The sequence below is a fragment of the Nilaparvata lugens genome, chromosome 3, assembly GCF_014356525.2.
Source record: "Nilaparvata lugens isolate BPH chromosome 3, ASM1435652v1, whole genome shotgun sequence".
NCBI classification, from domain to species: domain Eukaryota; kingdom Metazoa; phylum Arthropoda; class Insecta; order Hemiptera; family Delphacidae; genus Nilaparvata; species Nilaparvata lugens.
The window spans coordinates 83,007,810-83,030,551 of record NC_052506.1 but is presented as its reverse complement, the minus strand read 5'-3'; the positions used below and the strand labels follow the sequence as shown (position 1 = coordinate 83,030,551).

General features: G+C 30.9%; 1 protein-coding gene across 5 annotated transcripts in view; it reads left to right on the top strand.

Moving 5' to 3' along the window:
* The window catches only part of LOC111047900 (leucine-rich repeat and calponin homology domain-containing protein), a 155,718-nt gene that overhangs the window by 126,814 nt on the left and 6,162 nt on the right, over positions 1–22,742 (top strand). Inside the window, exons 12-13 of one of the 5 annotated variants that reach the window (XM_039424832.1) lie at positions 2,448–2,525; positions 22,570–22,714. In XM_039424832.1, coding sequence (XP_039280766.1) covers positions 2,448–2,525; positions 22,570–22,701 — 210 coding nt within the window. In that variant the 3' untranslated portion in view covers positions 22,702–22,714. Of the gene's footprint in view, positions 1–2,447; positions 2,526–7,627; positions 8,029–22,569; positions 22,715–22,742 lie in introns of those variants that run through there. The other 4 variants (XM_039424834.1, XM_039424831.1, XM_039424833.1 and 1 more) reach the window with 4 other exon arrangements.

Genomic DNA, 22,742 nt, shown 5'->3' with positions numbered 1-22,742 from the left:
AAATTTTTGGAGAGATCACGTAGTACAGGCTCAGCCTAGTTTTTCCTTCAGTGTCATATTATGAATGTAGTATTTTGTACAATTAATGAATAAATAAAAATTTTAAAAACTAGAAGGAACTTTCTCATAACTATGCTGTCTTTAGGTGCAATATAACTCCGGTCATCCGACTCCCAAGTAAAATTTGAAAGTAAATCTGAAATAAAATAAAGCGCTTATAATTAGAATACAGTAAAATAAATAAAATAAATGTTAAAAGTGTACTTTGATTTTCAATTTTTATGTACATGCAAGTTGCCCTAAACAAGAATGTGAACAAATAATACAGTATGTATGATGATTGATGATATATTATGCCATGTTTTCAATTTGAAAATTTTCAATTTGCCTGATAAAATTTTCGTCAACATAAATTCAAAAATGATAAATAAAATTTAAATTTATTCATAAATTCAAATCTGATAAATTCAAAATTGTAGTAAATACATTTTTTTGGACTCAAAATAGTGTGTGAATTAAGTTATCATTTTCATAACCTCTAGACTGTGTATTCCAAATTAAGGTTCAGAGCAGTTTTGGGCAAATGCATGTTGTTTTTACCTGGATTGTATTTTGTATATGAATAAATGGAATAAACATGATAACATTTCCCATGATTAGAATATTTTTTTCTGAAAACCTTTACTAAGGTTTAACCGAATCTGGATCGATCCCAATTTTTGTTTTTCATTGTGGATGAAGCTCACATGAGCTTTTTTGTGAGTGGGTAATGAAAAGTGCTTTGGTGAATTGATGAGATGACGAAACGTCCATGCTATCGGCGGGATTCGAACCCACGAACCAGGCGGTGCTAGCAGACCGAAGATTGTAACGATCCTTACCTCTAAACTAACCGTTCTCACTAGCCAATTGATTCAGATAACTGAAGTTTCACCTATAGATAATTTATGTACTGTTTCAAATGTATTCGGTTTTCTTTGTCTACTTACTTTGAATTCCGTATTTGCTTTAATACTATGATAAATTGTGCTATATATCTGGATGGTCTATTTTATACATTTTTAACACTTCAAGTAGTTGTCGTAATAATCTAATATCGGGGTACCGAGCTTTGCTCGTTATTTATTTATTGATAAACAGAACACTGAATTCTTCAAAATGATTGGGGAAGGACTAACAGGCACAGCCCAAAACTGTTTCTTCCCGAATTTTGATTTATACACTATAAATAGTCCAGAAAGTAGGTTATGTTCCATACACTTGAATACAGGTTCAATTTTCAGTCCAAACATTTGAAAACAAAAAAGTTCTAATTTTGATTGTTTACAAACCGAATTGAATAACAAAATAACACTGACTAATCACTTAAAATTGTAAAATAATGATTAACTTTGAAAATTATGATATACTCTAGTTTAGAATGATTATCATGTCATGTCAACAAATCAGATTATTTTGATCAAGTCGATTAATATTTCTAGATAATATTTCTCGCTGAATTACACAGCTGGAAATAATTCTGTTTCTCTCCCACACACGCATCTTCTGTTTCGACAGACGACGAAATTACCATCTGTTTTTCCAAGGATGAATAATAATTATCCTTTTCATGTCCTTCAGCGAGTTTTCTCAGGGATGAGACCTAGTGCAATCGAATTTTTATATCATAAACCTACTATGTTCCAAATTTCGTGAAAATCGTTAGAGCCGTTTTCGAGATCCGTTGGACATAAAAAACCAGATAAAAATAACTAGATATAGAAATATATACAGAAATTGCTCGCTTAATATAATAGGATTCCCTAAAAGCTTCGCAGCATCTACTCTATCTACCAGCCTTAGAGTAAGAGTTCTCGAAACCGTTTTAACATCAAAATTTCTCACTAATGTAGGATTTGGTTGAAGAGCTTCAACCCTGAATAATATGGTCTAATAATATTTATAACAATCCTGGGTTGCAACACTATTATCAAAATTAAATTAATAATTTTTAGGATAGTTCGAGTTACTAAACTGAGTTACTATTCCAGCAAATGCTGAAACATGGCTTCTATGCATGATTTATTTCTGATCATATATACAACTATTGAATAATAATTCCCAAGTATCAAAGTTTTTTCAGCTCTTGAAGTGTTTGTTCTGTTAGCATTCGTAGTGCACAAAGACCTTAAAGAGATATAGACCCACAATGCCTTTGCCTTCCGAATGATAGCTCTTACTTGAAATTGAAGGCCGCCATTGGGGTATTTTAGCACGAGATATTGTATCTATGTATCTGTAATATTATAGATTACAAAGTATGTAATAATCTTATAGGTTGCCCCCTCAATGGCCGATTTCAATTCCAAGTACGACACTAGCGCTGCATGTGAGTCTATGCATCTTCAAGGTCTTTGGTGGTGCACGTTATCTTTTTGTAGTTTTTATGAAAATCATACTTTTTGCAGCCGAAGTTAACTATGGCTCGGTGTCGAAGGAATGTCGACAACTTCCTTGAAGCCTGTAGGAGGATTGGTGTTGAAGAGGTTAGTAAATTGACTACTCAAATATTTACCATAAATTCAATCACTAATTTTATATTTTTACCGCAGTATTGAAGTATTCACCACAGTAACTGTAAAAGAAATTCTTCATCAAATATTTGAAGCACGTGCTGTATACAAGTAGATACTTCTGAACATTCTTGTAACATATTTTCTAAAAAGTAATTTTGAATGAGTTGAAATTAGATTCTTTGCTTGTCAAAGTTAGTGAAAACCTTCTTTTGTGAAAAAAATTAGAAAGACTTCCGGCTTAGTATAGGTATGTTTGTTTTAAAAAGCCAACTTATTTTATTTATTTATTTATTTATTCGTGGACAGAATCACAAATCATATAAATATGATTAGGAAGGAACAACAGGCTTGGCCCAAAACTATTCCATTCCCAAATTTTGATAAATTAATAAAATGTCCAAAAAATAGGTTATGTTTCTAATGTAAAACGTTCAAGTTCAATTTTCGTCCAAAAATATATATAAGCTAAACATTTTGAATTTAGAGAAATTAAAATACCAAACTATATTTAAATATAACACTTAATTATCACTTCATATTGAATTAATCAAGTTATCTTATAAAATTTTGAACCCAAAAATACACATTACTTCTCTCACTAAGCACAGCTGTAAAATGATAGATTTTTATGATAGATTTTCACTCATTATCAAAAGCAATAAAGAAACATGAAGTACCCTTTTATTTAAAGCATTTTAAACAACTAGTTTCAGCCTACTTTGGCCATTTTCAAGTTTAAAAATAAATTTAATAAAGAACCTCCATAGAGAAACAATAACTTAGCGTAAGTAGATATCCCATGGTATAAGGCGTTCATGTCGTAACTTTTACTGTTATCACAAGCCGAATACTGTAGATTATTGTCTACTTCAGCCTACTTTGGCCATTTTCAAGTTTAAAAATGAATTTAATAAAGAACCTCCATAGAGAAACAATAGCGTAAGTAGATATCCCATGGTATAGGGCGTTTATGTCGCAGCTTTTACTGTTATCTCAAGCCGATTACTGTCGATTATTGTCGATTTTTACTGTTCTGACCGGGTAAGAGTGTATGAACGGCACAATATGAGAGACTACCAGCGTCATAAAGCTTCACAGGAAAGAACTACGTGGACTATCAGCTTGAGATAACATTAAAAGCTGCGACATAAATGCCCTGAACCATGGGATATCTACTTATGCTATTGTTTCTTTATGGTACCTCATATAAGTGATATTATCACTCATTCATTGATACACAAAACACAATTCATTTATTGGGGAAGGGCCAAAAGGCACAGCCCAAAACTGTTCCTTCCCCGAATTTCGATTCATTCACTAGTCCAGAAAGTTGGTTATGTTTCATTCACTTTTTAATTTGAGCCCAAGTCTCAGTGAAATTCTATGCAATGTTTAGTTCTTCCATACTTTCTATGCAAAGACCTTTAAGTTGGCTTGAAATAACTTTATAATATTGTGAAGGAATTTCTAATAATTATTGAATAATATTTTTCCTTAAACATCATACAAACAAAAACTAAAAATACAGAATATAGGATTATTGAGCTTGACTTTCTATTATCATAGCTCTAGTTGGTAAAAGATATACAAATTTTGAATTTAAATTATTTTTTCTATTGTAATTTGCATTTTTATTATAAAATTCTAGTAACATTTTGAAACTAATATACTGAATAACAAAATCAACTGAATGTATTAGGCTATGTAGTCAACAACATTTGATTGGGTCTTTAAAATTACATTTTTACAGTTTCTTCTCTTGATATATTATATGCTACTACATCACAGGCTCTTCTCAGACTTTATTGTGTGATTTTACATTTTTTTATTATTGACTTGAAAGATTATTTCAATTTGTCCTAATCAAAAAGCTTCTTGCTATTGAAGTGAAGATTTTTTCACTATTATGGAACAATATAATTTTTATCTGAAAAAAGTAATGTTGGCTATCATTTTATTCTATCCAAAATTGGACTGGAGATCACTTATTTTCTATTATCAAAATGCATGGAAAAAACTAGACTAGTGAAATAGCTAATTGTTAGTTGTCAAATATATTGCAATCTAGCTCTCACATCTATCTTTCCAATCTACTATGACACAACACAATTGTATTGTAAACACATTCAGATTTCCTGAAGTTAGATTTCAGTTTTCCATTTTGGAATTCAAATTCAAAGTTATGTTTTAAAGTTTTGCAGTTCTAAAGTAAATTTAAAGTTTTGCATGATTTTCGATTTTATAAAATTTGTTATTATTATTTTTATTGTTAATTATTTTTGACGTCAGTACGTTTTGTGTTGTACGTTGAATTAAAATACTGTATTTTTATTCACTGTTATTATATTATTTCAGTTTATTCATGTTCATAACTTATTGGTTAGAAATTTGAATTTATTTTTAGCATTCATCGATGTTATCTCTCATGTTTAAAATGTGTCGATCCATGTATATTTTGCCGATCCCTACAACAAACGTACCCGAGAACCAAGCCACAAAATCATATTAGAACAAATAAGGTAGAGCATCATAGTTTTTTGAAAAAATGTAAATATTTGTCAAATTGTGTTTGCTTCATAGATTGCATAACATGTAAATGCATGAGATGAGTTGGAACACAATATGACACTTACTTCAACACCCTTTGCAAAGAGCGTTCATAAACCTGTACATAACAAGTCTCAGCGCTCATAATAGGAAATTATTTTGCACTTTGCCGTAAAATTAGGAGGTACTAACCAATCTCCTACCGAAATGAAGTTTCGCGCATGCTCAGAGATCGATTAGCCTCATGTCTAGATTTATTGACAATGTATGACAATTTTTGATTGGCCCTTTTTATTATAATATGAAAAACCGACATACAGAACTAGTTTCTAATAGATCGAGACTTTGCTTTGACTCATCGAAGACTTTATCATTCTTACAACGACGTTGTTACTCTAATACTTTATACTAATAACGATTAAAAGCTGGTATTATGAGTTGGGTTGATCCAATAGTCTTCAAGAACAACAATTTATAAATTGTACTAACACTGATTAAATTTACTTCAAGTCCACTGATGATAAAATCAAACGGAATTGGTTTGTACTGAATCACAATTGTGATAAACAATACAAATCACGCCAAAACGTATTGTATATTTATTGATTATTTTTATTTTTAAAAATATTTCTTTTATTTGGCAATAAGTTCATTATCCATTCATAAAACTAATAACAATGAGTAAATAATGAGAAAGTAGATTGAATATTTGTTTCTTAATACGGAAGAATCTAACTAGGGTAGAGGGGCTTTCAAACACTGTATAATTCTGAATATTCTAATAAAGTTTGTGAAGCACTAAAAAACTAATGTTAATTTCCACTAATAAATAATTTTAGTATCCAATTTATGTTTCCCTTATGTATCATTATGATCATCGAATTCAATACATGAAACTATCATAGTTCAAAAAAATACATTTTTTTATATTTCTCATGAATTTTAAAAATTCCTGAAAGAAGTGATTAATGGTGTGATCTCCCTCCACTTGGTCACTAAATACATGGAACTATCATAGTTTGAAAAAGCACATACTTTTCATATTTCCCAAGTTTCAAATCCATCTTCAAATCTTTCCATTCTTTTCAAGTTTCAAAAGTCTTAAAAAATAGTGATTTATTGTTATCAATGTCCACTTGGTCGCTACGTTCACTACCTTTTTACAAATATTTATCTTACTCACCCATTACAACTACACACCCACTAAGTATATTTATTTGTGCATCACATATATTTAGGGAACCATACTCTTTCCTCCTCTAAGCAAATTACAAGAATATATTCGACATACTCCGTTTTTTTTTTTAATTTACCCTGTTGGATAAATTAGTTATTTATCAAATTTGATCTTGGTGAACCAATATTGTATCAAAATTCTAGCCAATATGCCCCAACCATCTACGCAAATTACAAGAATTTATTTGACATTCTCCATAAATCGTTTTTTAATTTGCCCTGTTGGATAAATAATCAAATACTGTCATTATAACGTGGACCTCACTATAAACATCTATTCCCCAAATACATAAATACAGTACCATATAATATTATTCATAAACTTCAATGATTGGTTTATTATTTATGTGCTACCCATATCTCTTGTAAGACGTTTTTATTGGAGCACTCCATATATCTTAATACTCATGTTGCTAATAAATAATCATTTTGGTCTCGATGAACCATTAACGTATTCTAACGAATAACAATTCATTAGTTAGGGTATCCAACCAATTTTATTCATTTTGGTCGTGGATCAAGGTTTACCAACACCCTATTAATAGATATACCCTTCTGGCTTTACAGCTCGATGTGAGCTTTAGCCTCTCGCACAAGAGCCCTCCACACATCACGGTCACATGCCTTTCGTCTCCATGCTCTTATCCCCATCTTTCGGAGATCATCCTCCACTTCATCACTCCATCGGTTGCGTGGTCTCCCCTGTCGTCTTCTGCCTTCCATCCTGGCCTTATAAATTGCTCATAGATACACCCTATAAACAAAAATATGAATACCTTATAAATAATAAATATACCCTCGAAATTCTCCGTAGATCTTACTTAAATTTACCCTGTTTGGATAAATTAGTTATCTATTACTGTTGGTCTTGTGAACCAATAACGTATCAAAATTCAAGACAATATAACCCATCCAATTGTATTCATCTTTTTCGTGGATTGTAGAGAACCAATACCCTATTAATTTACCAATACTCTAGCCAATATAGTCTACCCCAACCAATTTTATTCATTTTGGTCGTGGATAATAGTGAACCAAAACACTGACAATATTCTAGCCAATATACCCCAACTAATTTTATCGATTTTGGTCTTGGTGAACCAATACCCTGTCAATATTCTAGCTAATACACCCAATATTGACCGATCCAACATGAAATTCTAGCGCTACTTAGATTTGATTGGTGCTTGATTAAAAGTGTAATAATAATAATTGATGAGATGCAACTAATTTTGGAAGATGCTTGACTAAATATAATAATGGTGGGGGCTTTTGTGGCTTGGTTCCAGGGCCGTGTGTGTAGGCGTGAGGCGATAATGGAGGGGGGTGATTTGGCAGCGCTCGCACGCACAGTGCACACACTTTTGGCCGTCGTTGACTCCCCTCCTCCCCCTCCCACGATGCTCTCCACCTGCCTCTGTCTTGCCCTGCTCTTCGTCTCTCTCTTCGTGCTCTACATACTGCCTCCTCCAGACTAATCCAAACATCACACCGAACTACTATTCTAACACTTATATTCTAGTTACTAAAGTTTGCCGCCGCCTTAGTATTATTATTATCATCACTATCTCAACAGATATTGGTGGTTTTCACAAGGGCAAAACCATATATAAACAATAGCGTAAGTAGATATCCCATGGTATAGGGCGTTTATGTCGCAACTTTTACTGTTATCTCAAGCCGATTGTTGTCGATTTTTACTGTTATGTTGGGGTGAGAGTGTATGAACTACACGTAGTTTGAGAGACTACGAGCGTCACACAGCTTCACGGGAAAGAACTACGTGGACTATCAGCTTGAGATAACAGTAAAAGTTGCGACATAAACGTCCTATACCATGGGATATCTACTTACGCTATTGTTTCTCTATGGCAAAACTCAGTTTTATAATTAAAAACTTGTCGCGGGAACAATCGATCGCCTGCACACAGGGGCGATAGTAGCGTCAACTAAGCGTCCACTAGCTGTTGCGGGAACACGGAATTGGAAATGTTATGTGCATTTGAGTTGCGGACATTTCCAATTCCGTGTTCCCGTTGCAGCTAGCAGGCGCCACTAATGCTTATTTAAGGGCAAAACGTAGCGTGGTTTTTAGTGAAATTTTCAACATTTTTTGCAATTGTGATGGAAGTTTTTTGTTTGGATTTGTGTTTAGAGATTAACTGATATGTTAATTCAAAATTTTAGTTGAGTCGAAAAGAAAATGTATCTACTGAAATTTTGAATTAACAGATCAGTTGATTTCTAGACACAAACCCAAAAAAAAACTTCCATCACAATTGCAAAAATGTTGAAAATTTTACTAGAAACCACGATAAAAATTAAGTCTTTCCCTTGGATAAAAACATTAAGTAGCATACGGGAACGCGGAATTTGAAATGTCGGCAACTCAAATGTACATGTCATTTTCAATTCCGTGTTCCCGAGACAGCTAGTGGACTTTTATTTGACCGCTACTATTCTCCCTGTGTGCAGGCCGCTTTACCGACACTCAGAATTATTGTTCTTCGATTGGCTAATTCTTACCAAAATCTGTTTCTCAGCTAATCAGAGGACAATAAATTCTAAGTGTCGGCTGATAAGGTTCGTATGCACCATCACAGAGATAGATGGTTCGGTTTAAACCCGGAGTAAAGCACGTTGTATCAAATGAGACCGTGTCTACTTGTAAATTGTAGATTAGCGTAAAACTAGTGTTGCACAAGTGTGAAAACGGCCAATAGAACAATATTGATTTAAAATATGTGCTATTACTTACTGTTCGAACGAATAAACTGATATTTACGTTCATGTCCAAGCTTGAAATTTCATTCAACGCTCTCTTCTGCTAAGAGAAAGAAAATAGTATTATTATTCTATAGAAATTAAAATATTCAATTTTCTTGCACACTTCTATTAACAAGTGCGTGTGAGACTGAGATTCCTGTGTTTGTAATAGTTTCTATCTTTCAGTATTATATTGCATTTATTTGTATGTTTTGTGTAAAATTTGTATGTTTCAAGTAATTAAATTTGTTTGTGTTTGTTCGAAATTATTAGTGTGTATCAATTAGTTTTCGTCAATAGACGATATTGTGGATTTTTTAAAGAAACTTTGTTGTGTCATTTAGAATATTTTTTAGGGTCTCTAAATATTGAAGCTCAAGTAGAAAACATATTAATCTTGAAAGCTTTTTATAAGTTTATTCATATAATAATTTTTGAATTTTTACAAATGAAGATATGCATACCAGGGCGTGCATAGATAACTCTTATTCAAGATATCACTTTAAGTATTATTAATGTATTCTGCACCATCTTATTCAAAATCCAATATCCAATGATATGCATTTATGTTATAATTAAGTAAAAAATACTAATCACTTTTGAGCTGAAATGTTGGGTTTTAATAATACCTTCAACTACAAATTTTGGTTACATTTCAAATGAAGTGTTGTACTCGAGTTACTAATTCTATCAAAAACATTGTATTAAACATTTATCATCATACAGTACTACTAACAACAGTATTGTATTATCAAAAACGTAATAATTTAGTTTTAATATCCACAGTATAATTTTTAATTTTCATTTTTTTACAATAATTAACATTTTAAAACTCACTTATTGAAATTCAAAGTAAGAAGTTGGCATTTCGAAACAATTCTATCTGAAAGTACAATTCAAATTCAAATTTATTTGTCAGATTAAATAGAAGATATGGCAATAAGATACATTCATGAAACCTATTCAAACAAAAAATGAAATAAATTGAATAGTCTATCAGAATGTATAAATAATGTAAATACTATATTTGACTTAACAAATTTCACTGAGCGCAAAAAATATGAAATCTATGCAATTAACAAATTAAGAATTTATATCTACAATACTGTAATTCTACAAATTTGCTAGTTCTTAGTTGGTTGTAATCTAAATACAAGGACTCCAATTTCATTAATTCACTGTTTCATTTCTTCTGTTGATAATCGGTCACTCAACATTTTTTTGCGCAGTTAATTTTTTCAATATTGCTTGACACCATAATAGTTATTGAAACATTCCATTGGAATTATTTCGAATAAATTGAAGTGTTTTCAACTTATATCTATCTTTTCACATCATTCATGATACCGTTCATTGAAATTTAATCTCAAAATATTAAGTTGAATAAATTTTTCAAAGCTTTTAATGAACATGGAATAATGTTTGAAGAAAGGAATTTCCTCCCTTCCAAGTAAGCTTGGTATTGAACCATTATTCAATAACCATGAATGTTTTTTATTCCTCGTAAACTGTAAGACTGACTTATGTAGTAACAGTATTCCAAAGTAGTTTTCAGGATGAAATTTCAAGCTTTTCAACTTTATGAAAAAAATATTCTCTTCAACTAGACTTATTTCCATTAAATTTATAACCACATTCCTCTTAGATACTTCCAAAAAAGTTATCTTATGTATTCTTCCAAATCCATTTAGGCTATTGAATGATCCAAATTTACATTTTAGATTGATCTAGCGAGGTTTATTTATATTTTATTAATATTGTATATTTATCAATTTGACAAATTAACAATTATGTAATCCAAGTATGATGTTTAAAAAACTATCCCTTATCCATGATGTAGATGGCAGTAATATAGATTAACTTAAATTATAAATAAGTATTATGATATATTATAATCATAGTGTAAGGAAATCAATGTCTGCCTTATTAGTGGATTTATTATTGGTAATATAATGACTTAGTGTCTCTGCTACCAAAGTTTGTGCCTCAAAAAGCATTCCTTTCTTCGATAATTATTTGAAAATCGTATATTTTTATCATAATAAATTTACTGAAGAAGTATTTGACAGGTGACGAGAATTGCATATTATTAATAGTGATGAATGAATAAGACTGACGATTATAATGCTGTATTGAAACCTAAGAAAATATACAAGACGCATAATATTATTTTATATCAACTCATCTGCTCTGAACAACGTCAATAACGGATTTCGCGGTTTGGGACCACATTTCAACAATTTCATTGGATCCCCTACCCCAGATAATTCATTCAAACCATTTTCCATATACTACACTGTTCTTGATGTGCGTAATTTGAAATTTATGTCAATATTCTAGCAAATATGCAAGCTAATAATTGTCTAGTAAGATCTTTCAATGAAAACTAGTTGGTATTTTTGTATCAAAATCTCTGTAGAAAAACACGAGGATTCTGCTTTTGCAATCAATAACTCAGAAGTATATCCATCGAATTTTTGACAAAGACTATGTTGATTATTAGGTGAACTGCTCAGATTGTGCAATTTTTGTCAGTATCGTTACTGTAATGTATTGTATAGATTATGCATACACTATGCATAAAACATGATCATCAAAATAATATCATTTGTTTTAGAATAGTACTGTGAATTTGTCCTATAATTTTTATCAAATTTAATGTCTTATGAATATTAATTAGTGTATTCATTATAATTCTGTACTAGAGAATTCAATTACTCTATGATATTGTGTGGCAAAGAGGACCTGGAGTTCTAACTCCGCCCTTGATAGAGGCAATCAATATTTAAATGCTAATTCATCATAAAGTAAAGTCAATCCATTAACTACAGGAAGCTTGATTGCATTGAATAATTTATTTTTTAATAAAATTAGTAGAATTGATGGTGATGTTGTGAAATCTCTCCATAATAAGAAAACAAAGATATTGTCAAATTTCACTAAAAATTTATTAAAAACTTTAAAACAGAACCATGGTTTCACGTAGTTAACCAACGCATCATCAGCTGTACTGAGGGATGAGGATACAGAAACATTCTTAACCTAATCTTAGTAGTCTAGAGCTCCTAAATAATTGGGTGGCAATAACTAAAGTAATGAATGTAATGAATATTATACATGATATCAAAATATATACAACTTTGTAATTATTTTCTAGGTAAAATTTAATTTTCTTTTAGTAGAAGAGATAATTTATTTTATTTTTATTATTTTTTTTTATGACCACTCTATACAGCTGGTCTGTTACTCTGTCTCTGACTTGGAGAATGTCTACCATGTCTTTGGTATTTGGCTTGACAATCTATAGGCTATTTGAGAAAAAATTTTACTTGAGAGGTTATATTTCAAACCTTTAAAAAATTACAGCAAAATAAAGTTTAACACAAATTTCAATGATAAAAATGAGTTAAATTCCAATGTCCTAAATTCAATACAACAGTCCTATATTGGATATATTATATTATGTACCAGAAAACCTTGAGAAATAAGATGGAAAATATACAGAATGGCCATATAGGCTACAATAGCTCATTACTTACATTATTACTTCATTACTTCTGTATCCTCATTCCTCAGTACAGCTGATGATGCGTTGGTTAACTACGTGTAACCATGGTTCTGTTTTAAAGTTTTTAATAAATTTTTAGTGAAATTTGACAATATCTTTGTTTTCTTATTATAATTTATTTTTTTTTATTTATTCATTGGATAAACAAATAACCTATAGCTATACTTATTTATCTCTTTTCTGTATAGGGCTACTTGTAATATAAAATATAAATAAAAATAAAAATCTCAGTACCCTTTTTGAAATATTTTATCACAACATGTTTCGGACATTGATGCTGTATACTGTACTACAGTGCAATACATTTATAATTTTTCTATTAGCTTTCAATCGACTTTTTGAGTTTCAATTTTCATAATAACGCGCTTTTCTCGAAGACTGCTATTTTGTGCTTTTTATTCATTCATTAGTAACCTTACGATAATGGATTTTTACCTAATATGTTTTACAGTGTTTGTAAAAATAGGCTACATTATCATTCAGACTCCTTAGGATTCGGTTGTGAATTAGTTTTGTGAAAGTGTGCAATGTTGGAAAAATTCTAATTTATTTATAAAAACATAGAAGCAAACAGGATTTCTCGCGATGACTGTTTCTGATTAATGACTTGCTTCTAGATTTTGTAAAGCCTGATTCAGAAAATCCTCTTACCTTGAACTGATTGATGAATCAACTGGGTAAACCTATTACCTATTTATCTATTCAAATTCCAACGGTACAAACCATTATGTACAAATTCCTTGTGAACAAAGAACCATAAAAAGCAGCTTCAAACCAAAACTAGTACTATTTTTATCGTATAATTTATGTATGATACCAAATTAATGTTAGCAACTAAAATGTGGTTGAATTTGAGTTGTAGAAGCTGTATTCCATAAATTTTAACCTTCCAGCAGTCGCGCTGTTGTAAAAATTACAACAAAAGTGTTACCAAATCCTGTTCATCAATAATACTACATTATCAACAATATAGTTCGTGTATAAATAATATCAAAAATACTTATTATTAAACGAAAATCCTAATTAAATGCTGTAAATCACCCCGAAGACTCCTGCTACCATACTGCAAACAGCAGGAATTAATATTTAATTGACATTTTTGTTCAACAGTGTCAGTTTTTTGCTGCACAAAACTATTGAATGGGGTGGTGTCAGTGAATGAGTCACCTATGCATTCCAAAGCTTTCTTCCCATCACTCCACTGAGTTTCAGTATTAACCGAGCAATGGTTCAGTCTTCAAGTGCCATTTAGTCGCGACAGTGCATATGATAGGGAAAGAGACTGCCAACGAACCAATAACACAGAATTGTTGGCTTGCTTGGTGTACCCTATTGGGATACGAAAAGGTAATCATGCAAATGTTCATAGGCGTGAAATAATCCAATGAGATGGAAATATTAATTATACAATTAATTAATATGTTTTGACAGTAAACAGACTACATAACACATAAAAAATAGGATGTTGTAAAAATTAATTAATTAATATGTTAACATATTAATTAAAAACAATTAATGTTGTAAAAATTAATTAATTGATTAATATGTTAAGATATTAATTAGAAAACAATTAATTAATATGTTTTGACAGTAAACAGAGTACATAACACATAAAAAATAGGATGTTGTAAAAATTGCAACACGCGACTGATCGTGTGATTGAGTAGGGTGCCACTTCCGGAAGGTTAACAATGATGTAAATTATGTTGAATTAAAAAATATGATTTCCTTGTTTGTCTGAGGATGAGTGAAAGATGAAGGTAATTTTCAAATGAAATATTCAAGTACTGAATGCAACTATTCTAATGCAAATTATTCCATTGCACAGATAGGGGTTTCTTGCAGAGTTGTTGCCTACTCTTAGTATAGAGAAAAAGTAACATTGATTATTTGTCTCTGCTGTTGAGTATTAATCTATTGCCTTTTAGTACGTGGATACTTAAGGTCATATTGAATCGAATCTGTAATGCGTGTATTAACAAGAATATAGCGTCTAACATTAAAGGTACTGTTGTCAAGAAAAATCAATAGCTAGTATATCTTTTGATGAGGAATTTAAATTTGTTCACTACCTTCAAATGTTCTTATTTCAAATATGTTGATTTTCAATGCTATTGATCTTTCCAATTTCGATTGCTATATATACGTTTGTAGTCTACCTATAAGTTTACATTTTATTTGAAACTGACGTTTTCAGGTGTAAAAGTGATCCATGTAATTTGAAAATTGTTTACAAGTTACAAATTGTATTTATTTTCAATTACCTGAATGCAAATGGTGATTTAAAGAACAATAATTTAGTATTAGGTGTGTAAACTTAATGTAAGGATTTCCAAAGGAAACTGGTTTATCGAATACGATCAATCGTTTCAACACCCTTTCCGCAAGGGTCTTCCCACCTATGAATGCCATTAAACAGTATTTTTATTGATGATTCCAATATGTGTATTATTATATGTAGTGAGATCATAATTGTATTGCTTTACTAAAACTTGAGAACAAATAATTTGTTATGGCGAAATCAAATTATTTTGAGAATGAATTACTAATGGGGCTTCTTGTTTTAGCCAAATCTGTCGAAGCTGAAAATGAAATGTATGTTTTAAAAAGTTCAGTATTCATATTACTTGATTTAATAAACATGTAAACAAAATGAGCCTCTACTTAGTTCATTAAAGAAAATACAAATTTCTCGAACCATGAAGAGCGTGCAGTTGAAGTATTAAATCATCAGCTAGCTAAGCAATTAATATTTCCATGCTAGTTTTTTAAGTTTCCAAGAAATTTTCGAGTAACTAATATAGGATTAAACCTATGCATATAATATATGAATATTATCCTGATAGATGTGAATGAATGTTGAAAATTAAAAAAAAACAAATTGTTTGACAGATTTCATGTCAAATGCCATGATTATTGCATGCCATAATAGGCTAAATTTTTCTAAGGAAAAATTAACATTGAAGATATTTCTCAATAATTAAGTACCGTATACACTGAGTTAATGTTTGTTCAATGTTAACCACATTCGCCTTGCAAATAACTTAATTTTCTAATTGCATAACTACTATTTATAATAATGATAATCCTATGTAACGGATGCATCTCTCTGCAGAGATTTCTCGTTTCTCATGATAACCAATGAAAATTCAGATGCTTGTTAGGATTATTGGTACTGTATATTGTACGGTATTAGGCATCTTGAACAATTTTTTCTATATTCATATAAAAAGATTACGTTAATATTATAATACAGTATATACAAGAATGTGTTAAGAGTTCAAGTAATTTAATATTTAGTTGCAGCGTATTGAATAGATATATTTTGAATATTGGTTGTTTTGGTGCTTGTAATTTTATTGTATGGTGCTTGTCAGGTTGAAACTACTTAGAATTTGTTGAACTCTAAATGCTTGTTCAGATGCTTTAATTTATTGGACAATTTTTTCAATAATTTGTGAAACAACGATTGTATAATGAAGTGTCAAATCGCTCCGGGATTTCTTTTATGACATGCACATCTGTCCACTTAAACTCACAATAATTTATCCTTGAGAAATTTTAGAAAGTGTGACATATTCTTTGGATGATCATCCATCCATTCTATCCTTTACACTCCATAATTGTACTACATAATATTCTAATATATTTTTATTGTAATGTTCTTCAGAATTTCTTGTATTTTTCTCGTTTACAAAAGTCTAATAGATTATAATTTTGTCTATTTTCAGAAGGAAACATCTAGATTCTAATTTTGATTATATTACCTATAACTAATCCACATATTCTTCGACCAAGTTTGTTTTATTTCTTGTATGCTACTAAAATTCATATCTAGATAGAATGTATTGAAACAGTCGACCACTATACTTTCAAAATTATTTCTTGTCCCAGGTATATAGCCTACAAGATTCCTAGAACCCAGTAATTACTCTTTGTACCTGCTTAAATGTATTTAAAAAAATAATACGTTTTCCAGTTTGTGATAATTATTTAATTGAAATACAACATCAGAAATTCCGGGGGCGCTTTTGAACACTAATTCATTATTTTGCATTGGTCTAGATTATTTCTCATTAACTGTACTGGCTTGTACCTGTAATTTTTGTGGTATAGAGTTTTCTGTACAACATGCAAGCTAGTTTCCAACTTATCTGTTACTATCATTAACCTTTTTTCTGCTTGCAATGATAATAATTTTTAAAGTCTTACGACTCATTAATGACATTTATCAAGCATTGTAATCTATTAACGAAAGAGATTTACGAAGCTCTTGGAATTTAAAAACTCTGTTGCACATCCTATCCAATTTCAAATTGATTATCTTCGTTCTTAATATTTTCTAGTCACTTGTACAAGATTATTCATAAGTATATTTAGTTGTGTCATTTACTGTAGTTGACCTTTTTCTATGTATTATGCTTATTCTTTGTTTTCAAGATTTTGTAGGAAATGAGTGCACATATCTTCACAATAATAATCTATAGATTACACTTCAGTATTGTAATAATATTTCTATTGTACTGTTTTCTGTTATTTTTATACTTCTCTTTTGTACTTATTGTATTTGCTTTTTGTTCAGTATTGTTTTGTGTGAGACATCAAATAAACATTTCAAAAATGTACACTTTGTCTGTATTATCCCACGAATATTTATTTTTAATTAAAATAAATAATAAATTTATTTGTTTCAAGCACATATGCTAATACAAACGAGTTGAGTTGAAAACAGTCATCACATTATATGATATCACATTACTGGTATGTCTTAAATCATGCTTTAAATATATATCACAAGAGTACTTTAGTAAGTATATGTTCCTAATATACAGAAGAATAGATCTATTACATTCGAAAAATTTGAAATTTTAAAATAAAATATCTATCTGTACATTTTTATTAATTTAATAACAATTCCATATCTATCGATCATAGCATTCCAGTATTATATATCTACCTATACATATTTTGTAAACGTGCAATAACAGTTCAACTACAAAAATAATCAATTTTACAGAAAATTTATCCAATACTACATTTCTTACATACTAATAAAATACCATTTATAGTAATCAACAATAATAACATTCTAGTTTTAAATATCTACCTATTCGTATTTTATAAACGAAACGAGTAACAACAGTATTAACTTTAACAATAATAAATTCCAGACAAATATATCCAATAATACATTTTTATATAATAATCCATCACACTTACAATAATCTCTTCCAACTATCTAATTTTTAGAGCTCAATCTGTCCCCATCAAACTGACTTTATTCAGCTCAATGCATTCCCCACTTAACCGTCTAAAATATGAGCATCGAGTACTTTTAATATTTTCAATGATAACCCTGACTATAATTATCGGACATTATTCAAGTGTTTATTATCATAGATCTGATTTATTTTTAATTATTATAAGTAGGCATATTTAATAATAGTATCTATTAAGTAACTACTTTTTAGACATGCAAAATTGTAGATTCGAAGTGCAATTGAAATTTGAAATTGAAGTTTTCACCTTGGCTACTCAAGTTTTCACTGAACTCCAAAACAACGATAATACAAAGATCGAGAAACATTTTATGGATTAATGTCGAGCTGGGGATTATTCATTCAACTCCAGTGCAGATAAAAGAAGTCGTTAGGACATGACAGAGGCCCTGAAATTGATCAATTGCCACCTGAAAACTCAGACACCAGACCTGAGCCAGCCAGGTCACTCGATATTATTATTATTAGTACAAATTATATGTAGGTAAAAGTCACATCGCGTTTAGAAGCTGGAGAAAATTTTAATAAGTGAAGTTTGGAGAAATCGGGTATTTTTTTTAATTTTATTAATGTTTTAAACCATGCGTTTTCAAAAATCACTGATTTCTCGTAGTTTTTGTGCAAGTTGAGGTAAGATAATTAAGTCATTTTTTTTTAAATTTTGTTTGGTCGAAGAAAGTGATCTAACAAGGTACCATAAACTCATTAATTAGATATATCGTAATTAATTCCTCATTTTTAGTTAAAATTCGTATTTTTCATTGTAAATCAATCATCTTGAGCTAGGTCCAAGGTACCTAGAATACATTCTATAGTGAGGTCCACGTTATAATGACAGTGAAGGAAGATACGAGAACAACGTTGCCAAATTGACTCCATTTTGCCACTGAGTGTACACAGCTGTTATTCAATTCATCCCTTCAAATTTGATCTGATATTGATTTCAATTCCTTTGATTAAATTATAAATGTCATGTCAAATTAATCAAATTCATCAATAAAATCTATTTTTTCATAATTTGATTCTAAACTTTCCTTTCATAACTGAGATCAGATTTACAGGCCTGAAATGGCGGCTAATTTGAAAAATTCACCAGTGATTCACCAATCTGAACTTCAAAACAACAGCAATTAAGTTTTTCGCTATTTCATTTCATTTTTATTTCACCACCTACTTCACAAGGATGAGGGACACGTCAAGGAAGCAAATGAAAGACGCTACTTGTCAATCACACTCTTCACTGGAAATTCCAGTAGTCTAGGTATTCTATTCCAATTTCTTTCAAAAATAATAGAAAAATAAAAATTCTATCTATAATAAGATAATTTCAATGGAAATAATGATGAAATGACCTTTCAATATTATTTATCCCGGTACCAGTGCAGGCCTAACCTATTCCGGTAAACTGAAGTCTAGGATGGTCTCAAAGTTATTAACTTTTAAAGTTGCATTTCAAGTATAATTTGTGTTTCTCATACGGTAATATCTAGAAATAATTTCATTTATTCAAAAATACATTTAAAATCAATCATACAACTCCTCTACTTTATAATTTTGTTATAAATCAAAATAAAACATGGCGGCTGAGTATTGTTTGTCTAATTCTGTACAGTCACTGTCAAAAGTGAAAAAAATATTACTGGCAAACTGACAACATTGCAAAGCTAGAGTGAGATAGTGCTATCTGTTTTGTTGTATGTTAGACAAGGATAACAACACTATTATCAATCATACACTGCCATTATAACGTGGACCTCACTATAGGTACATTGAGGCAGCCTACTGTCAATCTCAAATCAGAAATGATGCATTCCAAATTCAGTACTGTATATACTTGTCATTTTCACCATAGTGAGATTCACGTTTTAAAGTTGGTGAAAATTGCAGATCGGCATTGTTGCCAATTCTCTTTTCCCAACACTTTCTACAGTAGATAGCTTTGATTCAAGTCATCTCTGATATTAATTCATAATTATTTTTAATAATGATCAACCTCAACTATATTTTATTTCCCAAGAAAATTGATCTATTCATGATGATGAAAATTCATTATTGAGATCAGATTCATTGTAGTTATTCATAGCATGTAAACTATGAGAAGCTAGAAGAGGATAAAGATATCTACTTCGGCTGATGTCAGACAAGGATAGTAAATCAATCGTGACTTTATAACGAGAATCTCTTTCTAGACTATCAACTTACTCAATACTATTTCACCATTGTGAGGTCCACGTTATAATGACAGTGGTGAAAGATAGGAGAAAGACGTTGCCGATCCTCTGTCTTGTCACTGCCTTCTATAAACGGTAGCTGATACAGGTTTATTGATGTAATATTAACTGTTCATTCTCGTTTAAAATAATCAATTATATTTTATAAAGCAATAAATTATATTTTTCAATAATTTCATAATTAAGATGGAATATTTTCTTAATTAATTTATAATTCTACATTGTTAAAAGACGATCTGGCAACTGAGCAAAGCAAGAAAGAGATAGCGGTTTCCGCTTTGTTCAATGATAGACAAGGATAGCAATACCATTGCTAATTAAACTCTGCCATTATAATGTAGATACACCTGAAGATGATTAACCACAGTTTCCTTCATATATACTCCTCACACTAACTCAAAAATACTGACAAAATATGATACCTTGAGCATCGAAACAAGTTTGGATGAAACAATTCAATGTTGGTTAATTATTTTATTTACACTTGAAAATGGCTCTTGAAGAGTTGAATCTAAAGTGAGATCCACGTTATAATGGCAGTGTTTTATTAGCAATGGTATTGCTATCCTTGTCTATCATTCAACAAAGCGGATAGCGCTATCTCTTTCTCGCTTTGCTCTGTTGCTAGATCGCCGTTTAACAATGTAGAATTATTAATTAATTGAGAAAATATTCCATCTTAATTATGAAATTATTGAAAAATATAATTTCTTGCTTAATAAAATATAATTGATTATTTTAAACGAGAATGATCAGTTAATATTAAATCAATAAACCTGTATCAGCTATCGTCTATAGAAGGCATTGACAAGGCAGAGGATCGGCAACGTTGCTCTCCCATCTTTCTCCACTGTCATTATAACGTGGACCTCACTATAGTTTGTTGTGATCAAATAAATGGGTATTTGATAACGTTCACTATGTTTCAATAATTTCAGTAGCCTTGAAAAGAAAAGCGAGTACCGTATTGTATAAAACAAATAACATGTGAAATATTGACAACATCGTATTCATTTTATCTCACTTGTAATCTCTCTCATACATATCTTCATATTGTGATTTCACCTTCACAGCAGACTCAACGAGAACTTTTCTCATTGAAAACCTCTTCAAATTGTATTGGAATAAGATGGAATCTATTTTTTACTTTCCTTGCCCTATTACCATAGGTAAGGAAAGTATTGCTTTTCGAAAAAAATTAAGGTACCCCAATTTCTAAATTTCTATACGTTTCAAGGTCTCCTGAGTCCAAAAAAGTGGTTTTTGGGTATTGGTCTGTATGTGTGTGTGTGTATGAGTGTATGTGCGTCTGTGTACACGATATCTCATCTCCCAATTAACGGGATGACTTGAAATTTGGAACTCAAGGTCCTTACACTATAAGGATCCGACACGAACAATTTCGATCAAATGCGGTTCATGATGGCGGCTAAAATGGAAAAAATGTTGTCAAAAACAGGGTTTTTCGCGATTTTCTCGAAAACGGCTCCAACGATTTTGATTAAAGTTATACCTAGAATAGTCATCGATAAGCTCTATCAACTGCCACAAGTCCCATATCTGTAAAAATTTCAGGAGCTCCGCCCCATCTATGCAAAGTTTGATTTTAGATTCTATATTTTTATTCATTATTGAATTTTATTAATTTTTTTCCCCAAGGTTTTTTTTCTTCTAAGTTTTTTTTTGTTATTATCAGGCTTCAGTTACAATTTAAACAAAAAATTTCGAGTGGAAAAGATTGAGCATGAGAATCTCTCAAATTAATGTATCAGCTCGGATTTTTTTCATCAATCGTTCAAAAATTATAAGCCCGAAAAGATTAAAAACTTGAAGGCAGAAGTGTTTTTTCAAAAAATGTCTCACCTTCAAGGGCGGATATCTCAGAAACTATGAGAGATATGGGAAAAATGTAAAGGACAAAACTTGTTGGTAATTTTGTAAGCTTCAATTTTGCAGAAGATATAAATGGTCATAAGATGCATAGTTTCCGAGATATTTGCGAAAAATGAAAAAAAAGGTACTTTCAAACCACCCCCACCCCTTCAGCACAGGGGGTAGGGGTGAGGACTTTTGATATGTTAATCCTCTAACTATCCTTAAAAGAGCTGTGGAGTTGAAAATCATGTTCCGAACTTTTCCCTCTATAATCTTTCGTTGACTAGACTAATAGGATTGTTCCATGGCTCTAAAAAAAGCCAAAGTATGCCTGGCGCACAAACTTGTCAGGCACACAATCCACAAGCCTCCTCAACAAGAAGTTATTCTCCTATTGTAGAAATTGGTGTGCTGCATGATTCCTTCTTCACAGCGGAGTCATCCAGAACGTTTCTCATTGAAAGCCTCTTTGAATTGTATTGGAATAAGATGGAATTTATTTGTTTTTGTAGAAACTAGTGTGCTGCGCAGGAGACGTGTTGGAAGGCAGAGGTCTAGTGCAGGTGGCGATCACTGTGGTGGAGCTTCTCAGGCACCAGCAGCCTCGGTCGCCCTCCCACAACATCTACAACAACTGCTCCTGAGCCCAGCTGACAGGTCAGCCAATCTCATGTCCGGTTTCACC